The 24,038-nt window shown below is 39.0% G+C and overlaps 1 protein-coding gene across 1 annotated transcript in view; it reads left to right on the forward strand.

Annotated features, from left to right (window-relative positions):
• The window catches only part of LOC130908782 (retinol dehydrogenase 10-A), a 48,337-nt gene extending 25,615 nt beyond the window's left edge, over positions 1–22,722 (forward strand). The window contains exons 3-6 of the mRNA XM_057824576.1: positions 9,936–10,034; positions 15,699–15,848; positions 21,511–21,638; positions 21,707–22,722. Coding sequence (XP_057680559.1) covers positions 9,936–10,034; positions 15,699–15,848; positions 21,511–21,638; positions 21,707–21,830 — 501 coding nt within the window. The 3' untranslated portion in view covers positions 21,831–22,722. The remainder of the gene's footprint in view (positions 1–9,935; positions 10,035–15,698; positions 15,849–21,510; positions 21,639–21,706) is intronic.
• Positions 22,723–24,038: the final 1,316 nt, after the last annotated feature.

The raw sequence follows: 24,038 nt of genomic DNA on the forward strand, positions 1-24,038 counted from the left end.
CAAACTGTTTTTTTCATCTGTGTGATTTTGACAAAGATCAGATCACATTTGTTGGTGATTTTATGCAGGAGTGGGAGAAACATCAAAAGGTTCAGCTACCTTTTCATACCACTGTACAATATGAAAATGTCACGCATTGTCGACATATGAGAGAAACGATGTCTAATTTTCGTCTTGTCAGACGAAAACTGGCATTCATCCCCTTATGTTCTAGTCTCCCAAGCCACCTTTTTAGCTCATCATCGTCATGAAAAATTGTTGATTGACGAAATATTTTTGTTATCATCGTTGACGAAAACAACACTGGTGTGCACTAATGCACTTGGCACTCTTTGGTTTCTGCAGTTACATTCGCTCATTTGCCCCCTCCTAGTCAAAATGGATTAGACGTCTAACACCATCAATGGAGCCAGTGATGTAACGCAAAACCGACAGGAAGCAACACCACACCAAATCAACACGAAGTACCCTGGAAATTCTCCAAAATCAGCAGGAAGCAGCCGGGAAATGCCTGAAAAATAATTATTTCACAGGATGTGGACCATGATTATCATAAAATTACAGGATGTGACGCAAAATGTACTCATTTTCTGCCATTTACAAAGAAGACGTCTAATCTTTGGTGATTGAACATACAATGTTAAATTCTCTTTTTAATGTAACAGTTTCACAGTAAACCGACAGTGAATAAAAGCCATGAGTAGCTACTTTAAAAATGTGTATTTGTCAGAGTGATAAAAGTCTACACCAAAGTATACTACATTTAAAATAAAAGTAAAACTATATTGCAGATTTCGACCATCTCTGGAACATATCATCTATGATAAAAGGGAGGTGCATTTGCAGAAAGTGTTCCGAGCATTGGCCAGAATCAGGCAACATCTTGCCAGAGCAATCCATTCTCTGCTTTCTAAACGTTTACAGTGGGAGTGGATAAGTTTGGCTCTATTCGCATCAGGACATATCTCAAGTTAATGCTTCATTTGCACGCAACATCCGCCACTTTTCTGCCTCGCTCGCACCACCGCCCCCTCAGTTTTTTGATAAGCATCTTATAATTTATAGCTTGGAGAAGTGCACTTGTCTGGAAGCGAGGCCAAAGCGGTACTACCTGAACCGTGCGTGCGCCATCCAAAACGGTGAAGTCTTCCTTTTTATCGCTTCCAAGTTTCATTACCTGGCAAAACGAGCCAAGACGTAAGCAGACGTGGCGTCTGGTCTGACGGGGCTTTAACAAGGCCTTCCCTCCCCCGCGCACGGATTCGCAAATGCGCTATCTGGTACCGTGCTCCCTCTGGTTCTGTTTAAAGAGAAGGTGCATTTCTCTGGCAAGACTCCCCTGCTGCTCCGTGCCATTAAACTGTAACCTTTTTTATATGAAGACAGACTTACTGGAACAGAAGTGGAATGCATTGAGATGAGAGGACTTACTTTTCAAAGTCCCACTGTCACAACAGGGGGTGCTTTACTGAATTTGATAGATTAGACTTCACTGAGCCACAACCGCTTGTCCATTTGTTGGTAAAATAAACTAAAAAAGCGTAAAACACAATTTTAATCTCATTTTGCTGTTGGCCAGGAAGCCAGCGTCAGTAACCAGAAGAGAGGTCATCAAAGGCAGGCTCGTTCGTTCGTTTCATTGTTGTGGCGGCCAGCATTTTGTTTTTCCAAGAAATGTAATCGTTTTTTTTTTTTTTTTTTTAAATCGGAAAAATGGTTCACATGTTGTGTACGGAATGCTCCAACATTAACACTGCCATTATAAGGGGCTGTTTACATTGTGACACTCTAAGAGTACGACAAATGTCATGTTTGCATTTACATGGTTCCATCTTGGTTCCATCTCTATTTCAACGATTGTCGCAATTGTAATATTCATGCCAGGCCCTCGGGGGCAGTGCAGTTTAACTAAGCGACAGACAATGATGCACTTCCTTGACAACAACCTCCTCAGCCAGGAAGACAAAATACTTAGAGCAATGGCGTTGATACAGGTTTTTCTTTTGCTTCAAAAGGCACAGAAACACTAACATAAAATATATTTAAATTAAAAACATCATAAAAACGGTAAGTTAAGGCCGACATTCCACTATGTTTATGAGAGGAGACCGCGCATGCCCAAAGTAGGGGTGTGACAAAATATCAAAATGATGATATACCGTGATACTTTCCATCCCAAAAGGCTATCGATACGCTCATGCTAAGAATCGAGATAGCATTTTAAAAAGTGGTCAATATTTAAAAAAAAGAATCAAATAAATAACTAAAGGAACCAACACGTTGCTACCAAAATTTCCCATCATAATAGTGTCTCAGTTAACTTTATGACTGCCATTGACTGTGCTCGACACCCAATCCATTAAGACCGGAAAGGGCGAATGAACGTACGTTCGTTTGTTCGAAACCAGAGCATTCACAGTCGCTCTTTCTGATTTTCGTGGCATTTACAGGTCACTTCCTGTTGAGTTTGAGTCACTGCCTATTTATTCCTGGGTCACTTCCTGTTTTGTTACACAATATCAACAGGAAGTGACCCATAAAATACCCCCAAATCAACAGGAAGTGACTGAAAATCAAGCGGTTATGACCTGAAATGGCCCAAAATTACGTCATTAGCTGGCATTGGCTGTCACTGATGGCCATAGAAGTGGGAGGGGTCCATTCGCTCCTAGTTCAAATTGATTGGACGTTTACTAGTGATAAATTTATACCATAAGGATGAGAGGTGTGCGAAATTCCCGATTCTGAGATTATTTGCGATTCGGCCGTGGAAGATTGGAGACTGATTCACAAACATCCAAATTCCGATTATTGGAATATGCCAAATAAAGCGGAACTGAAACACTATCTGCGCGATCTTCGGGACGTAATAAGACTCGCCAGCATTGGTAAACAGCCGCCAACTCAAAGCAGTAGACTTCCCTGGAAGGCCATTATAGCCAACCGTCTGAGCGAACTACCTACCGTATTTTTCGGACTAGAAGTCGCACCTGAGTATAAGTCGCACCAGCCGTAAAATGCTCAACAGAGAGGAAAAAATATGTATGTCGCATTGGAGTATAAGTCGCATTTTTGGGAGAAATTTACTTAATAAAATCAAACACATAGAACAAATATGTCATCTTAAAAGGCAATTTAAAATAAAAATACAATAGAAAACAACATGCTGAATAGGTGTACAGTATGATAATGTTACATGATGCATAAACAACGAAATTCGAACGTGGCCGGTTTGTTAACGTAACATAGCTATTAAGAGTTATTCAGGTAACTATAGCATAATGAAGATGCTAACAAGTTTACCAAACCATCAGTGTCACCCCAAAACACCAAAATAACATGTGAAATGATATAATAATGTGTTAGTAATTTCACACATAAGTCGCTTCTGAGTATAAGTCGCACCCACAGCCAAACTATGAAAAAAAACAAAAAAAAAAACAAACAAAAAACTGCGACTTATAGTCCGAAAAATACGGTAATTAACTTTTTACCTAAAATGCCCCTAAATCGACAAAATCTTGATTCAGATAATCTTTAAATGATAAAAGGGTTTTAAAACTTTCACATGTCAAAAGCAGACGGAAGGGAAATTATGGAATAATGGGAGCAATTTTAAATACTTTAACGGTTGATTCACAAGATTAAATGAATTGAAGGTAGTTTAAAGCTGCTGATACAAATGGGGACTTCAGTATTTTATTTACTGTTTTGAATTGTTAACTTGATAGTGAAATGCTAGTTTATATAAGCCTGAGAGGATTTTTGTACATTTTATGTAACTGATGTATGGAACATTAAGAGCAGCTAATAGGTGGGGCGTAGGGGGTGGGGGCGGTGTGCATCAATAATCGAATCGTAGCCTCTGAATCTAATCGAATCGTTAGGTGCCCCAAGATTCCCTCCTCTAATGAGGATGAAGATGGCTTGTTTTTCTGTTGTTTATGTTCCCTGCCAATCAAAAAATGTTTATTTGATCCAAAATGACTGTCATCTTGTCCAGCAAAATTCGCATGTTAGCAAACTTGAAGCCAAATTATTTATTGCCAATCAACATTTTCATAATGGATGTAATTTTAAAGCTATTATTAGTGGAGAATCTGGAGTATGTGAGATTAACTCCAGAAAAGCATTATTTAAATGTTGAACATGACGTGCTATTATTTTTTAAATGTTCACCCGAAGTACGTTCGATAAGCCGCTAACTGTAAGCTTTACGCTCAGTTAAAAAAAGTTTTTCCCGTATTGTTTGCAAATACTGTAAACCAGCGAGTTTTCATGTTTGAAGTGTTACCTTTTAAACGCGAGTGTGCGTTTTAGAGAAGACTGCCACTGTTTTATAGCAGGTTCAAATGGTTAGTACATTGTTTTTTTCCCCATTAGCATAAATTTAGCAATGTTAACATTTTACAATGTTTAATACAGATGTGTTTTCTTTATTTTGTATGTCTGAACTTTAATTCTATGGTCTTTTGATGACCAAAAAACATCTGTGACAGAAACTCATATGCAATCAACACGCACGTGTGCCGAGTGCATGCAGCATACGCGAACACACGCGGTAATAAATTGCAGCCAGAAAAATGACCGACCTCATTAATATATATAGTATAATACAATTAATATATAAATTTTATTAATCCATACATTGACTTATTGCTTATCACGACAGGCTTAGTTGTTTTATTCTTAGTTCATTTTACTGAAGACAGCTTTGACCAATTGACAAATGATGTGTTGCCAAGCTTCAGTCGTCATTGGTCCCGGCGTCTTCAGAAGTGCACCGGTAAAAAAGTGGTAGAAAGACTTTAAGAGTTAATTCTCTGCTTGCTAAGTGGTAAAGAGAAACTCATTCTATCACCATAAGAACTTTTGGTGATGTTTTTAGTCAGGAGAAACACAGGCAGGTTAGCTCACTTCTATTTGGGCACCCAGCAAAAGGCTTGCTGGTTGTTTTTTGGACCCCCTGCCAGGGGATTGATTGGTGAGTTCCTGTGATGGCCGTCACATGTCACACCTGCTGATTGGCTCCCGCTGGGGATCTCGGATTTAAGTCGGCCCGAGCCTTTGCCTAATCAAGCGCGTTGCAACAATGGTTACCATAGTATAGCACAGACATGGTCATTTGCATGCCAAAATATGGAAGATTGCACGAACATGTTTGGAAATGATTGGAGCACGTTCATTACAATGTTGGATTAGAAGATTGGAATCTGGTGAAAAAGATCGGGTTTTAAAAGTGTATTGATTTTAAACCATTAACTGAATGGCTGCAATTTACGGCATTGTTCAATCGCTGCCAGTTCAAATAGATTTAATGTCTATTGCTGTCTATAGCAGGAAATGAGTCAGAGGCATCACGATTTGGCATGTCCCCGATCCGATTACGTGGTCATTTTTAGAAGAGTGGAATTTACATAGCTATTTTTGTGTAGCGATCGCAAATGCTACTCACTGACAGCCAACGAACACTTTTAATTTTTTCCTTAATAACAAATCTTGATTCGATAATTTACACTTCCCCCTTGCTGGTGTTAAACTGGTCTTTTGGACATCCGCACAATTTGATCCATTGTTCACATTTTTTCACCTTTTCTGGCTTCTGGAAATGTATGAAGAAAACATCCTTCATATGTCGTAATGTCTAGTCATTCCTGGACCTCTTCTTGTTCCTTTACTCCAATGCATCTTTACAGACTGTAACTTCGCCTGCTAATTCCCGTTAGCAGTCCTGGTGCTTCCTGTCTATCCTTCCTGGGAGTCGATCTCCCAGGATCTCTCCTGACTGTGGTACTCCCCAAGGTTTCTCATTTTCTCCCAAAGACTCTGGAGTTTTTGGAGTTTTTCCTTGCTGACATGGATGGTCTAAGGATGGGGGATACCCAGGACTCGAACTTTATTTATTCATCTTTGTTTGCTTCATTTGCTGTTTCTGATTGTGTATCATATTGCCTCTGCAAAGCCCTTTGAGACAACCTTGTTGTGATTGAGGGCTATACAAATAAAATTGAATTGAATTTCTACAAGTTCCATAGCAGCAGTGTTTACTCGGCATGTTCTTTTTTGAAAGATTACCGGCAGAAAACAAGTAGTAATAACATGAGTTGTGTGCGAGGGCTAGACATGTGCCGGTTACCGGTTTCACGGTTTACCGTGGTGTGAAAACGTCACGGTTTCAAAACCACTAAAATTTTCCGTCATACCTTAGTACGGTATTCGCTATTTTTCATGTGCCAAAATGCAGCCGAAGTGGCTTGGTGCGGCACCGCTCACCCCTTCCCGTTTGTTGCCGTGAATGTCACTAAACAGCCAGCAAACCCAAAAACAAATCCTCCAAACACAAGGCGTACTTTTCTTCAATTTATTGAGCTCTCAAATCGTGGTGAAATATACAAATAAATACATTTAAAACGCTGTACAATTGTATTTTTCCACGTGTGATTAGGTTCAACAGGATAGCAGTAGCTCCATTAAAAAGTTTGCCAAAAACAAAACACACATTTTCCTTTCAAATTCAATATACAAACTAACTAAAATTTACAAAGACGAATGTTAGCCTAGGCTAAACTGGAAGAGCAGCTTCTTTTATGTCTCACAGCCGCTGAGTGAGAGAAAAGCTTGAATGCAGGGGGGAAAGGAAAAGAATCGCGTCAAAGATCGCTAATTGAGAGAGGGGGTCTCACTCCTCACTTTTTTTTAATTTTTTATTTTTAGATGAAACCTTTCCTCAACAATATTTACATTTTAACTAATTTATAAAACTAACTTATACATTTTTAACTAACTTATTAACTTATGAATTCTTTGTTCTTTTTAACACAAAGGCATGCCATCATGTAGACTAGAGTTGACACAGTGGCTGAAAATGGCGAAACTTCACTTGAGCTTCCCCCCTCAAAAAAAAGTCATACAGTATATATTTTTAATTTCATTTAGAAGTGTTTTTACTTTTTATAGCAATTATTTTGTTCTTACTCTAATATTGAGCAACTTGAGCTGTGGCTGTGGGTATAGTCTAGGTTCTATTTATTTTAATTTTATATAATATTTGTTATTTTTTGTTAATATATTTATTTTCACATTATATTCATGTTCCGATTTGCAAATATGCTTTGAAAAAATCCTGTTCAATGGATTTTTATTTTATTATTATTTTTTAAACCCATACATCTCAAAATTTGGAGCTATAATTGCAATACCGTGAAACCGCGGTATTTTTGCTCACGGTTATCGTACCGTGAAAATCTCATACCGACACATGCCTAGCGAGAGCGTGTCTATGTTGACCTACTTCCGGGTTACGATGGCGACATCATGGTCTAAAAATAGAATTTGTGCGGGACACTATAAAAGTTTAACTCCATTTACCATTTACCCAGTCAGAGGACTGGTGAATACTGATCTGATCACGTGATCAGAAATCGGGCCGATTACGCCATTTTTCATAGGCTCGGGATCGGGTTTTTAATTTAAAAGATACATTTGTGTGTTTCTGCTTCATGCTCGTACAGCGCCAGAGCCTCTCACCCACCCTCCTGCTCAGCAGTGCGGCCAAACTGTTATTCATGGTCACCAGTGCAGCTGGCGTTTGGTACTTAAAGTGCCTGTCACAGCATAAAAAATCTTAAATGACATTATCATGTGACTTATAATCATATTTTAAGACGATTCGACTATGTACAACAATTTGGCAAAGCTGAGATGACGAGAAATTAGTCTTTAAATCTGCCGTTTAGACCCGCCTGTCATTGTAGGCGCCCTGTTAAATTTCTCTACTCCAATATTTTTACAGGATATTCTTTTTATTCAAGTATTTTACCCTATTTGCTAAATAAATGGTATGGTCATGACATATCAGTCTTGTGCTAAATGGAATATGAAATATTAAAAATGCATTTATTCAGTAGGATAGGGCAAAATTACTGCATAATGGTCAAAACTGTTGACTTCTTCCTCTCCCGAATGGTATTTTATGCTGCCGTAGTTAGTCCGGCTTTTGTAATTTTCCTGTCCCGGCTTCGGAGACTGAGGAAAGAACGTAAACACGCGAATATGACCGAGCGGGCTGGATCGGCAAGCCAAACCGGCCGACGTCGGAGCAGGGGGCTGCTCGTGGCCAAGCTGAGGAAAGCACATTCTCGGCGGGCATGCGAATAGGACCGAGGGGGTGGAAGTGACCGTGGTGTACAAGCCGCCGGTCGTCGGCCGAGTGGCCTTCTCTGTGGACGAGGAGCATTTCCACCCACAAAATGCAAGCCACCTCCTTATTAAAACGCGTGCCAGTATTTGACATAATATAAAATGCATAGCTTACTCACCTCAAAATGTTCCCACAGTTCTCAGACTTGGTTTGGCCATTATCCGCGGTGAATGGGAACTTTTTGAAACTCAAAAAGGCTCACACGCCTCTCCCATGTGCAGCAACAAAAGCCTGCAGCACATTGGGCTGGCCTGATACGAAAAATAAAAAAAATAATCTGCAAAATCAGATGAATCTGCAGTCGTTCTGCATACTGTAGTATTGGCTGTATACTGAAGATTATTATTCCGCTGATGTCACATTCGCATTCTTTGTCAATCCAGGAAGTCACTCATTTTCATGGTGCGGGATTCAAAAATTGAATGAATGTATCGATCACTTCCACACACATCCAAGTGGTCCATTCCATTCAGGAGCATAAAATACCACGTGAAATATTAATTAAACATGCTTTTTGCTGTCATAGACACTTTAAAGTTAACGATGATTGACAGCTATGGTTGACATGTTTGTGGCTTTGATCTTTCCAGAGTAGCTTAGTAGCTCTACGATCAAAGGCAAAAATCTGTCAATCATCGTTAAACATGAATAAGTGTGCTGTGGCAACTCTGTGTGTAAGTGAGAGGCTGTTTTCAGCAGCATGAGCGTCAACGCGTGAGTGGACTTGAGTGGACTCACTCAATGAAGCATTTCATATGGACAAAAGCATTTTTCTATAATTCTTGTTTAAAAATAATTCACATTACAAAGGTGGGACAGTATTATGTTTGGAACTTTTGTACAAAAAACACTTTTCCGTATCGGATCGGGACTTGGCAGATTCTCAAAATCGGTTAACTCGGACTCGTGTGCAAAAATATGCGATCGGGAGTCGGGACATCCCTAGTTGTAAAAAAATATGGATACTTGCAGTCAGTCTATCAATTATTTATTGTGACAGAGAGCGCAACAATTTATTGCAATATCGACCGTCCCACCTCTTCTATTTAGTACAATATTTGTTCTGCCCAAAATTCCCCTCTGAAAATGCGAGTCACTCTTGTACAACTTGGTCCCAAAAATACTGTAACAAGAGTTGCAGAACTAAAAAAAGAGATTTATTTTTACTCTCTAGTGTTATTTGTCATCATCCATTGGTGAATGAGTGGATTGTGGCTACAGCATTTTGCCTGACGGCCACCGGGAGGCAGGAAAATTTTTACCCTGTTATCTTGGCACATATTTTTAAATTTTAAAATACATTTTTTTCCCCACCATCCTCCAGGGATTCAAGTTATGTAGGCGTGTATGGTGTGAGGTGTTGAGTTTTGTGATTGGCGTTATCACCAGCTCTTTAGTGCTCGCTTCAACAATGGCCATCAGATCCGTGTGGGAAAATAACACGTTGCTTTGGAACACACACATCACATCACATCAAATACCTGCTTGCCCAGTGAATACCTGAAGGGCGGAGGGGGTGGGCTGACACCTCACACTCTTTTCTTTTCACACCTGCCACAAAGAAACGGTCAACTTTTCCACATTCCACAGTTAATTTTCAATTCATTTTTATGCTTTTTATGAATTTAGACGCCTCTTTGTGCGTCGCCATGGAGAAGAAGGGGGTTGGGGGCGGGGGGCTGATCAAAGGGCTTTGGCACATATGAACTAACTTCATTTTCCACTGTCCTCTCAGACCACCAAGGCGTTTCTCCCCAAGATGTTGGAGCTGAACCATGGCCACATTGTGACAGTTGCCAGCTCCTTGGGTTTGTTCAGCACAGCTGGAGTGGAGGTTAGTATCACAACATGGCACATGAACATTCACGGTTCCCACCATCCCAAAAAAAAGCGAAACAAAACGCGGTGCCTTTTACATCAAATCCGAGAAGACATCGGGGCCCCCCGGCTCCTGCCACTCAGCACCCGTTAAATTAAGGGACACAGATGAGCATTAGGGAGCCTCTTATAGATTCTTCTATGTGCAGCCGTGGGGGTTTACGGGGGGGCTGAGGAGAGTTCCAGAATGAGCTGACAGCTCCACAAGCGACGGAGACATCTTCATCTCAGCTCACTCTGTATTCATGTCATTGCGGATTTTCACAGAAAAACTTTCATTCATTACTGAGCTTTTTTTCTCCCAGTATGATTTTAAAATACTTTGCTATTGAGTCAATGTGTGTGTATGTTAAAGGGATCCACCGATAGAAAGACTTGTAGTTCTTAAAAGATAAATGTTAGTCAGTACAGGTTATTACAATTTGATATTGAAACCCCTCTTGATGATTTCGTTTTTATACAATTTGTAAAATTTAATTTTAACTAGTAGGTCACCATTGTTGTTGACGTCACAGGGGCACGCTGCCAGAAGTCCACCTCTCACTCTTTTTTTTTTTTTTTTTTTAAAGTGTCACTCTTTGATTGTGTAAGGTAGTGATTTAAATATGCACAAGGTGTCAGTGGCGAGTTTTACATTAATTAGGGATCAAGCTAATGAGTGTGTTTTTTCTTTTGACTGACGCTGTAGTTTCTTTAATCCACAGCAGGAGAGAGAAAGGAGAGTGGACACAGGAATTCAGATTCGTAGCTCGGACCGCGCCGTTTATTGGCATAAGCTTCAGCAAATCTTTCACAACACACATCAGTATCATATAGTGAAAATACTACAAAACTAATACTCATATCTCTCAAAAATGTCACCAAGAAGAAAAGTGCTTCAATCCATATTACTGAGGCCCTATTTTCACACAGTTAACACAACAATGCAAAGAGAACTGGCATTAACAATCAAAATAGATGCGCAAAATACACATATACAAAAGTCTGCTAGCTTAAATGCTATAAAAATGCCAGTTTTCTTTTTTTTTTTTTTTTACAATGCTCTTAACAAATAGCTCAAACACACATTCCCACAAAATACGGCTAAATATACCTTTAAACTAAATTACAAATGCAATAAACAAACATTAGCTCGAACAAAAACTTAGCTTATGTTGGTCTTAACTGGGAGCAGCTGGATTCAGCCATGTGAAATGAGGCGGACTAGAGGGCAGTGTATCCACCCAAAAAAATAAAACTAAATGCACACTTACAAAACAAACCATTACAACGCCGCTTTAATGAAAGAAATACTCGAAGCAGCAAAATTTAATTTGAATTTATTTTTCCTAATCGAATACACGACTTAATCGATTAATCGTTGGAGCGCTAATCACAATAGACCCGGTCTAAAAAAAAACAAAAACAAAAAAAACAGGCAAGCTAAGACACCAGTAGAGGGACCAAACACACTCATTGGCTTGATGTCTTATTAATGTAAAACTTGCCATTGACACCTTGGTGTATTTAAATCACTACTTTACATAGTTAGAGTGACGGTGAAGTACGGCAGTGTGGCCCTGCGACGTCAACAACAATGGCGAGCTACTAGTTTATTTTTTTATTTCAAAATCTTACGAAATCTATTAAAATGAAAACATTAAGAGGGGTCTTAATATCAAATTATTATTACTCGTACTAACATTTATCTTTTAAGAACTACACGTCTTTCTATTCGTGGTTCCCTTTAAGGGTGCCATAAAATAATTATTTTGATAGTCAACTAATAACCAATTATTTTTGCGATTAGTGGACTCATCGGCTCATCTACAAGTCACAGTATTTACGGTTATATTAATGTGATATTTCAGTTTTTTGGTGCACTACAACCAAGGATGTAGGTTTGCATAGGGATGGTCGGGACATAACACGACCAACTTTTCAGAATGCTCAAATTGTCCCCACCAGCTTTTAAGCAACCATATTTGCCTAATATATTGACTTCACTTCTATCGGTAATTTAGATGGTCTTTCCATATATTGTAAGGACAGAACTGACCCTGCCATTATTAAGTGAATTGTTTTCATGATGTTCAGACTTACATTTACCCCTTTTCACTTACTGAATGTGCCAGTCCATTATTATCTCCTCAAATGCTCGTTTGATTGACTGATGACTAGACCGCCCCCCCCCCCCACCCCCACCCACACTCTCACAACCATGACAGAAATACATGTTAACATGCCACCTCCTCCGCCCCCTTCGAAGAAGAGTGATATTTTTTCTGAGCCAGAAGTCAATGTTGTGGAGGTGGGGAACACTCAGTTTTGCTACTGAAAGTCCGACTTGCATCAGAGTTAGCATAACATTAAACTGTGTGAATTTGCTAACCTGCAAAACTCCAGTCGGAAGCTGCTGAGAGAAGTGTCCTCCTGTATGTGTTTTCTGCTGTTAACTTTAATAAAACTGTGAGAAATGTAGTGAACCGAGTAGTGCTGCAACGACTTATCGATTAAATTGAGTAATTCGATTAGAAAAAATGATTCGAATTACATTTTGTTGCTTGGAGTACTCGTTTGATTAAAGTAGCGTTGTAATGGTTTGTTTTGAAATTGTTAGCATTTAGTTTTATTGTTTTGGGTGGATACACTGTCCTCTAGTGGCAACAGTGAATATTACATAACTCATTTCACATGGCTGAATCCACCTGCTCACTGTTCAGGCCAACATAAGCTAAGTTTTGGTTTGAGCTAATGTTTTTTTAATGCATTCGTAATTCAGTTAATAGGTATAATTAGCCGTTTTGGGAATATGTGTTTGAACCATTTAAGTTTGTTGTAAAAAAAACAAAACAAACAAAAACCTTAGCATTTAAGCTAGTGGACTTTTGCTATGTAAGTTAGCCAATTGTACTTACATCCTTATTTATTTTTTATACCATTTAAGGCTCAGTCAAGGTTTTTTTAAAATTTTTATGTTCCTTATCCGATTACTCGATTATTCAAACTAACTAGTTCATTGATTAATCGATTACTAAAATAATCGGTAGCTGCAGCCTTAGAACTGAGGTTTTACTTCCTTTTCCCCAATTTTCATTTTCATTTTATTTATGTGGTCTTAGAGCAGCTTTCATTTTGTTGTTGTTTGTCTGTGCTTGCAGACAAAAGCAGGAGTGTTTTAACTGAGGGAAGGCTCCCTTTTTATTTATTTTTGTTATTTGTTTTTTCAGTTTTATTGAATTCCTTCATTTACAGACAATGTTGAGTGGTCTAAAGACAAATGTATAATTTTTGTATTCCTGGATAGTTGAGAGATTATATAGAATATATATTGTATATATTATACAAGTTTGTATTCATTGTGAATGTTAATGTAATTTAGATTATGTTCAAATATTGCAATTTAAATCTGCTAATAAAATCAAAACATTTATTTTGAAAGTTTTCAAAATGATTCTTTAGTAGTTTTTGAAAACAAAGTTTGAATCAATGGTGAACCAATACATGCAGTTTTATGAAAAAGTACCTGAACCTTTTGGAATTTGTCACATTTCTGCATAAAATCACCATCAAATGTGATCTGATCGCTGTTAAAATCACACAGATGAAAAAAATGGTCTAACTAAAACCACCCAAACATTTATAGGCTTTCATATTTTAATGAGGATAGTATGCAAACAAAGACAGAAGGGTGGAAAAATAAGTAAGTGAACCAGCACATTTAATATTTTGTGGCCCCCTTTTTGGCAGCAATAACTTCAACCAGACTCTTCCTGTAGTCTTTAGTTCATGCCACAGCATCTCAATAGGGTTCAAGTCTGGACTTCGACTTGGCCACTCCAGAACATGTATTTTGTTCTTCTGAAACCATTCTGAAGTTGATTACATCTGTGTTTTGGATCATTGTCTTGTTGCAGCATCCATCCTCTTTTTAGCTTCAACTGTCAGACAGATGTCCTCAGGTTTTCCTGCAAAACATCCTGATAAACCTTTGAATTCATTCTTCCATTAATCATTGCAAGTTGTCCAGGCCCCGAGGCAGCACAACAGCCCCAAATCATGATGCTCCCACCATGCTTCACGGTGGGGATGAACTGTTGATGTTGGTGAGCTATTCCCATTTTTCCTCCACACATGACGTTGTGTGTTACTTCCCAAACAATTCAACTTTGGTTTCATCAGTCCACAAAATATTTTTCCATAACTTCTGTGGAGTGTCCAAGTGCCTTTCTGCGAACATTAAACAAGCAACAATGTTTTTTTTTTAGTCAGCAGTGGCTTCCTCCATGGAGTCCTCCCATTAACACCATTCTTGGCCATAGTTTTACATATTGTTGATGTGTGTGCAGAGATATTGGACTGCGCCAGTGATTTCTGTAAGTCTTTAGTAGACACTCTAGGGTTCTTTTTTTACCTCTCAGAGTATTCTGCGCTGAACTATTGGCATCATCTTTGGTGGGTGGCCACTTCTTGGGACAGAAGCAACAGTGCCAAACTCTCCATTTGTGAACAACTTCTCTTACCGTCGATTGATGAACATCTTTAATTTTAGAGATGGGTTTTGTATTCTTTCCCAGCTTTATACAAATCAACAGTCCTTGATTGCAGGTCTTCAGACAGCTCTTTTGACCGAGCCATGATGCACATCAGACAATGCTTCTCATCAAGACAATTCTTACCAGCTGTGTGTTTTATAGTGGGCAGCTTTAAATTAGTCGGTGATTAATCGGGCAGCCTTACATTAATCGGTGATTGGGCACACACCTGACTTAAAATGTTTGGTAAAAACTGGTTTCAATTGCTCTTTAAGTCTTTCTGTCATTGTTTGCATGCTATCCTCATTAAAATATGAAAACATATAAATGTTTGGGTGGTTTGAGTTAAAGCAGACACTGTTTCTACATCTGTGGGCTTTTGACAATGATCAGATCACATTTGGTGATTTTATGCAGAAATGTGAGAAATTCCAAAAGGTTCAGATACTTTTCCATACCACTGAATGAAAGTTAGATAAGTCAATACAGATTTATTTTGCATTGATCATTTAGCCTATCAATTAATTAGATCCATATTCATGAGTAATGTAGCCCAGACCCTCGTTTAATAATTTGTTTGGTCTTATTAATGTCCTGTCCCCCAGCAAAAAGTGTTTATCGCTCATGCTGAACCTCAGCAATCACTGCCATGCTGCCATGTTGGGAAGGAAGGAAGGTATAGCTTGACTCCAGAGCCATGTAGCTTGACTCGCTCAACTCAAACCCCACCTAGTTTACGAGTTTGATGAGCCATAACGGATAAATTAAATAATTAATATAAATCAAATAAACGGAGATGAATAAATACACATTAAAATTAAAATAGAAGCATTTTAATGATATATTTAATTAATTTTTGCCCCCCTGGTCCTCTACACTTTGTTTTTCGATTAATCGTCACTGTCGTAACGTTTGAAAAACGACTATCATATGGTGACAGGTCAACATTCACTAAATAACCTATTTAAAAAAACCACATTCTCTCCCACATCAAACTGTCTGATGCTCTGGCAGAGGCATGCTAATGAACCCCCCTGCTGGGTTAGTCTGTGCCTCTTCTCCGGGGTTAATTGACAGATTTTTTTGTTTTCTTCCCCCATTTACAGGATTACTGTGCCAGTAAATTTGGCGCTATCGGCTTCCACGAGTCCCTGAGCCACGAGCTGAAGGCTTCGGAGAAGGACGGCATCAACATGACCCTGGTGTGTCCTTACCTGGTGGACACGGGCATGTTCAAAGGCTGCAGGATAAGGCCAGTCTTTTTGTGTTTGTGGGGCTTTTGGGATCACCTGGCAAGAGTTTGAGCTCTCTGATTTTCACCCTATAAAAGCGTCTGACGAATAGCGTTTGATCTTCAAAGTAGCGGTCGGAGTCGCCTCTTTTGTTGGCAAAAAAGACGGCGACACTTTCCCAGGAGGGCCTTGCCAATAGGTGCACCTGGTCCGAGAAGCTCCTCCCGCCTTCTAGCCATCCACTTCCCCCCTCTCAATTCAGTGAGGCTTTGAAAAGACGTTTTGAATTTGATTCGATCTGTTCATGGTTTCATACCTTAAATTCATAACTTAAAAATTCCGTGGTAGAATTCTCAGGTTAAGACACACCTCTATGTGAAAATATTGCCTCTTGTTATGAAAAAAATTTCAGGATACGAAAGGCAAAAATACAGTATAGCTGGTACTCTCAGCTCCCGGAGTGTACTTAACGCAACATACTTATAGCTGCTCTGCCATTGGGTGTTCGTCTTCAAATGTTTTATCAGGTTCGAGGTATTGAAACTGGCCGATTTAACTCTCTCTCGAAACTTTCAGGCCGCAATCTTGCATGCAGCCATTGTACTCGATGAGTTTCTATGCTGAAATATTTCAAGACCGTCGATTTGGTTTGTTTTTCCTCCATTTGGAAAAAGCTGCCCTGGCATTGGTTAAGAGCGGCTATTGGCCCGCTCTCATTGGTCTGGATCAGGTGATAGCTGCTCGGCATGCAAAGTGATCACGTGTCAATCAGGAGAAAGAAGGCTGCGTTGTAGAAATACCTGTAAATGGTATCGGCGCCCTATTTGTTTGAACTCGCCAATACCGATACCACCATTTTAGTGCCATATGCAGAATTGCACTTTCATTTCACAAGAGCAATAAATGCTTTTAAAAATAAATTAAAATACTGTATCTTAGCTTTAAACAGGATAATAAAAAATGTAGTATCTAAGTACAACAAAAGAGTAATTGGCTAACATGCAACGCAAGTCTGCTAGCTTAAATGCTATAAAATGTTTTTTTGTTAAACAATGTTCTTGCTCTACAAATCGTTCAAAAACATATTCCCACAAAACTGCTAAATATACCTATATTTCCCTAAACCCTAAATTACAAATGCGTAACAAAAACATTAGTTCAAACAAAAACTTATGTTGGTCTTAACAGGGAGCAACTGGATTCAGCCATGTAAGTTGAGTTATGTCATATTCACAGTTCCCACTAGAGGGCAGTGTAACCATCCGAATCAATTGAAATAAATGTAACGCTTTCAAAACAAATCATGACAAAGCCGCTTCTAATTAAACGAATCATCGAAGCAGCAAAATTTAAGTCGAAGCTTTTTTCTAATCAAAATACTCAATTTAATCGATTAATCGTTGCAGCGCTATTCTGGATAACAACTTATAAGCACTATAACAAAAATATGCAACCAGTCTTGCTTTTTTACTGCGCTTTTTTATATTAACTTTGATACTAGAAGAGTTTAGTATTTTCTAAGTGTGTGTTTGAATACATTTCTTGTACTCTTTAGAATAACTGGTACTTTTTGTGTACAGTGACCACGCCCAAAAAGTCGTGTTTTTTTGTGTATGTGTTTTAGTTTTAACTACAGACAAGGATAATCATTTATAAGATGGCCTCAAGTGTGCCAAACGACTAATGACATTCAAAGCTTTCCAATGTTATCCCATTGACAATCATTGTTATGTAACGAGCTATGTTATTTCTGAGAGGAAATTAGGTGATTTAAAGGTGACAACATGCGTGTGGGGCGAGGGGTGCATTTACATAAATTTGTAAGTACAGTAGAGACGAGTTTTCCATGTAAATGCCCTTATCCGTTCCAAGCCCCCCAAAATTCAGACATGAATCTTTCACATTGCATAAAAATGCGTCAAAACATGTCACAAATACATTGTACAATTTGATTTTGTGTTTATTGTGCAGTAATCTGAGTTGTACATAATGTAAAAAACCAAGAAGAGAATTAAAAATCGAAGTTGATACTCATGTAAAGCTGTCGGAACACAAGGGGCAAATGAAGAGGACCCTGGGTTACACACATACACATACAGTAGAGGTCCCTTTTAGCCAATTGGATGTCAGGAATGCTAGGTAACACCCAATGGCAGGGCAGCAATGTTCAATCGCGCACTGCTTGCATATCAGCGCACGAAATAAAATTAAACAGAAACGTATTGTACCGTCAATAGGACTACCGTCTGTCTGCCGCAATGATGTCAGCGTGACGCTCCTATTAGTGCATTCGATGTGGCAATGCGATGCTCCTATTTGTGCGTTCAATACGATACAGCAATGCGATGCTCCCATTGGTGGATCCCGAGTGCTGATTTACTGAAGCAACATTCCTCTGCCAATTTTTGCAAGTGCTACAGTATTAACTATTATCTGTTATGTATAATTATCTCTTTACACTGAAAACAAGGGAATTTAACTAGTTTTAAGGGGGTGTTTTTGCAGTGTAGCTGCTTAGACACAGAGAATAGGAATCTTGAGTGTCTTCAATGTCTGAACAGTTTTAATGTAGGAGTTTGATATACTGTACTCCCATTGTGGTCGTTCATTGTTTTATTTATTAACTTAACAATGCTTTCCCTCATCCTGGCCAAAGCAGGACTCTTCCTATGGTTAAAGCAGGACTCTCACAGACAACATAGTACACATGTCATTAACAACGAGATTTTGGTCTTTTTCATTTTAAGTGGGCCAAATCAATTAAATCGATCAAAAGTAAACTAATGAAAAATGCTGCTGTAATGTCATTCTTTAAATAAGCAATATAATTTGCTCTGATCCAAGGTTTTGAACAGGTGTGTGGCCACCCTGTACACATCTGATGTTGCTCACCGTGGTCCGTAGTGTGCTCGAGGAGCTTGTGTTTCTGCTCATACTCATGAAAAATTAGAGGGAACATTGCAGGGCAGCTATAGTAACATATTTATAGCTTCAGTAAACTTTCGGAGCTGCGAGTACCAGCCATACTGTATTTTTGCCTTTCGTATCCTGAAATTTCTTTCGTAAGAAGAGGCAATATTTTAGTGCTGCAACGATTAATCGATAAACTTGAGTAATCAATTAGAAAAAAAGATTCAAATTAAATTTTGCTGCTTCGAGTATTCGTTTCATTAAAGTGGCGTTGTAATGGTTTATTTTGAAAGTGTTTGCATTTCGTTTTATTGATTTGAATGGATACACTGCCCTCTCGTCTGCCTGATTTCACATGGGTGAATGCAGCTGCTCCCTGTTAACTCATTCACTCCCAGCCATTTTCACCAGAGCAAGGCCCTTCGCTCCCGGCCGTTTTACTGGATTTTGACTGATTTTGCAAGGCCCACAGAAAATTCTGTTCTATTGCTATATAAACATGGAACCCACCAAAAGAAAGATCTGTTTCCATTCTTTAGAAATCAGCATTAGAAAATCATTTGGTTTGAGCAATTTACCAATTTCTGATGAAAAAACAGAGAAATTGAACTTTTTGTGAAATATAGTCAAAGTTATGTTTGAAAGGTATTAACACAGCTATTTTTTGCTTTACTTACATCTCAAACATCTGAATGTTTTCCTTTTACAAAATATAACGAACAAGACAAATAGAGCTTTTGATAGCAATGTAACAATTTATTTACACATAACTAACTGAGAGATGACGCTGTTGTCGCAGTGACAGCCGGGTAAATTTTCCCTCATCGCTGCCTGTCTCCTAAAGATGGATTTTTTTTAGTCTCTGCGGGGTCTGCTCGGCGAGCAGCACGGACTCAACGGCATCTTCCGCTGCACTGGTGGTCCCGGTCGTTCTACTCTGTCGTCCAGCGCCTTGCATCCCGGGCGTCCTCTTGGTTGTTCTGCTCGGTCGTCCGCCGCCTGGCATCCTTCCGCCGGCGCTCCGACCGTGCGGCCCGGTCGTTCGTTGACGTTGAGTCGGGTTGCACCAAATCCATTACTGCCCTCCAGTGGCTAGTTTTATTGCTTCAAAATGGATTTTCAGCTTTGTGCTTTGGAGCTCAGTTGAATCAGAACCCAGAAATGTCTTTTATGACAAAAAAAAAAATGTAAAAGACGTATAAATAGGTATTTGGGACACTGAAGCAATTAAAAATAGAACGTATTTATACGTTTTTGAGAGCAAATGAGTTAAGACCAACATTAGCTTTTGTTTGAGCTAATGTTTTTTTTTAATGCATTCGTAATTTAGTTCATAGGGATATTTAGCTGTTTTATGTGGGAATATGTGTCTGAACCATTGGTTAAGAGCATTGTTAAAAAAAAAAAAGTTAGCATTTAATAGCATTTAAGCTAGTAGACTTCTGCTATGCAAGTTAGCCAATTGTTCTTTTGTTGTACATAGATCCTCATTTCTTTACTTTTTTATAATGTTTGCGTCTGAGCTCAGGTATTTTAATTTTTCATTTTCCTTATCCGATTACTCGATTGTTCGAACTAATTGACTACTAAAATAATCGATAGCTGCAGCCCTACAATATATTCCCGATGAGGTGTGTATTTACCTGAAAATTATGTATGTAGAGACGTTCTTAAGTAGAGGTACCACTGTATTTTTAAGGTATGTTTGAAACCATGAACACATCAGATCCAATTCAAAATGTCTTCTCAAAGCCTGACTGAATTGAGAGGGGGAAGGTGGATGGATAGAAGGAAGTTACATTGCTGAGTAACTAATGACAATGAGGTAACTGAATTACTAACGGTTACCTGTGTTGTTATCCAGAAATGACAATCATTTTAGTATTTTGTGTTCAAATACTTTACAGTGCATTTCAATAAAGTGTGTGGTAGGGGTACAAATATTTAAAAAAAAAAAAAAAAGTTTTTAAAGTACCATAATTTTCGCACTATCAGGCGCACCTGACTATAAGTCGCCACCCACCAAATTTGACACAAAACCACATTTGTTCATAGATAACCCGCACTGGACTATAAGCCACAGCTGTCCTCACTGTATTATGGGATATTTACACCAAAAGATATCAACGGTACCACTTTATAAAGGTCATAAGATCAAATAAACCACCATGAAGCTTTGAACCAATTGGCTGAAAACCTTCATTGCTTTATTTGGTCATCAATGTTCATTTGGGGGAGACCGTAAACCTCTGCTGTCAACACTGTTGTCATTCAACATGCCTCCTAGCATGCATTGCAGCGCTACAGATGTAAATAACAAATCAAAATACATGTTCTGTGCTAATAATTTATTTGGTTACTGTTCTATTTGTTTAATTAATTGCTAGTTTTGGAATTCGGTAACACTTTATTTGACAGTGGCGCCATAAGACATCATAATTATGACATGACACTGCCATGAGCATTAATGAATGCTAATGATAGATGTCACTTGCTGTCATCTGGCAAATTATGTCCCTTTTGAATGAATGTAAAAGATCCGATCCGGATGACACTTAATGACATCTGTCTTAAGCATTCATTAATGGCCATGATAATGTCATATAGCAGTCTTAAGACGCCCCTGTCAAATAATGTGTTACCTATTAACCCAAATAAATCAACAAATAAGCCGCACTGGACTATAAACCAAAGAGTCAGAAAATTACGGTATACGGAAATGATTATGGGTAAACATTCTTCAAAAATGCTGAGAGTAACATTTGCACACAGGAAGGAGATCGAACCATTTCTGCCACCCTTGAAGCCCGAATTCTGCGTCAAGCAGGCCATGCGTGCCATTCTCACAGACCAACCCATGATCTGCACGCCTCGCATCGTCTATATGGTCAACTTCATGAAAAGGTAATGCACGGTCGGAGGCGCGCGGTGGTTACGAACGTCACCGCTAACTGAACGAACTCTCCTCGCAGCATCCTCCCCTTCGAGGCCATCGTGTGCATGTACCGCTTCCTTGGCGCCGACAAGTGCATGTACCCATTCCTGGCGCAGCGGAAGGAAGCCATGAACAACAACGAGGCCAAGAACGGGATCTAGGAGGATTCGACCACAACACGAACAGGGGAAAGGGGGGGGGGGGGCACATAATCCTACGAGCACGAGGAGATGACCACTGATGGGGTGTTGGGGGAAATGGCGGAAAGACTGAACCTGGGCTGGTGCACTTGCATTGAGCAAATGCAAAGGTTTACCATATTGTTCCTCTGGGACAAAGAAAGCTGTGTACTACACAATGGATTTATTTGTCGTTATTGTGTGTGTTTGTTTTTTAAAGAGACATCTATATACTGTATCACTAGTTTTGAAGCAGTATCCAATAATTAACTATTTAGTCAGCAGCCTTATGTAGTGTCATTGTGGAAATATACAGTATGTTACTGTACAGACAGTAAAACAACAAACCTTTCTTCACTTTATTTTGTAGACCTGCACTGTAATTTCTTAAGCTTTCTATACACTGCCAACTCTGAAATACACATTAAGTTACATATATTTTGAGGAAAAAAAAAAAGTTGCATCACCTCTCAAATGGAGAATGTATCTCTTCAAGATGGCGTCATCATATCTGTTACCAGTCGTAGGGAAATTGATTTTCTTTGTTCGCCCCCACCTCTAAAAATGAAGTAACACTGTGCCGTCAGTTTGTCCAGTTGAAAGTGTGTTGTAAATGTTGTGAGTAGCCCAATATCCCAAATGACTGTCTCCCTATACTGTGTATGGATATTTGCAATATGGGGAGGACACCGTTTTAAAAAGACATTCCAGTAGGTGTCAGTCACAGTGATGAGCCTCAATTCTCTACCTCTTTGTTATTTTGCCTTTTTATTTTTTGGAATTTTCTGAAGATTGCTCCACGGCAAAGCAAAGTGTGATTCTGATGTTTAGTGTCTCTACCTAACTTAAATTAATAAAGTGATTTAGATTATTATGACCTGGTGTTTCGCTACTTCTTTCACTTTATAAAATGTGTGCTTTGATTCACCCACATGGAAAATGTCTTCTCAGTTTCACTTTGTTGAGGTGTTCTCCAACAGTGTTGTTTTCGTCAACGAACGATATTTTTGTGACAATGAAGAGCTAAAAATATGTCTTGGGAGTCTAAAACATAAATCTGGACAAACAAGATGAACATTCACCATACTTTCTGTCATAAAATCAAGTTTCACAAACATATTCCCGTGTAAGGTAACACGGGATTTACTCGCGTCATTGCTTTCTTGCATGTAGAGCTGCAGTGCGAGCCAAAAATATTGGCACCCCTGCAATTCTGTCAGATAATGCTCAATTTCTCCCATAAAATGATTGCAATTACAAACGCTTCGGTAGTAATATTTCTTTTGCTTGCAATGGAAAAAAAAAACAAAACACAGAATGGGGGGGGGGGGGGGGGCTCCAAAAATGGGCTGGACAAAAGTATCGGCACCCTTAGAAAAATCATGTGATGCTTCTCTAATTTGTGTAATTAACAGCACCTGTTAGACATAAGTGGTGGCAATAACTAAATCACACTTGCAGCCAGTTAAAATGGATTAAAGTTGACTTACACACAAGGACACAGGACAGGTTATCACATAATATTATTTACTATATTGGAAACAGAAATGTCGTTCAGTCCAACTGCGGGCGACCAGGAGATCGGGATTTTACGACAGTGATGATTTCCTCATGGGAAATAAGTGTTCCTTAAGGGAAAACACTACCGCTATTTTCCACCTGTGTCGCTAAAATCGACCAAAACTGAAAGTTAGTACAGTGATACCTCAGCTCACGAACATAATTGGTTCCCAGAAAGTGTGTGTAAGGCGAAAAGTTCGTCTTCCGAACATTTATTTCCCATAAGAAACCATTAAAATGAGAATAATCCGTTCCCAGGTCCCTATAAAACATAATTTTCTACTAAATAAGCCTTAAAACTACACAAAAATATACCTTATTTTATGTATAATAAATGTGCTATTGTATTATAATTAAAGAAATAAACTGTACTGTATAATAAAGTTGTTTTATTTACCTTTGTGATGGTAGTTGATGGCTTGATGGAATGGAGTGGGAGGAGGAGGGAGGGAGGGAGTTACTGTTTGGAAGGAGAGTGTTACCGGCAAAGTGCGCAGTTAGCGTAGACTCCAGTGCTGTGCCCCCCACATGCTTTTGGTTGTTCATAAAAGTGCCCACAAAAAGCCATCCGACGCCTCTGGGTGTTTGTATGCACGCCGCCACCTTTCTGGAGAGGAAATCGGGCGAACC

The sequence above is a fragment of the Corythoichthys intestinalis genome, chromosome 20 (assembly GCF_030265065.1).
Source record: "Corythoichthys intestinalis isolate RoL2023-P3 chromosome 20, ASM3026506v1, whole genome shotgun sequence".
In the NCBI taxonomy this organism is placed as follows: Eukaryota; Metazoa; Chordata; class Actinopteri; order Syngnathiformes; family Syngnathidae; genus Corythoichthys; species Corythoichthys intestinalis.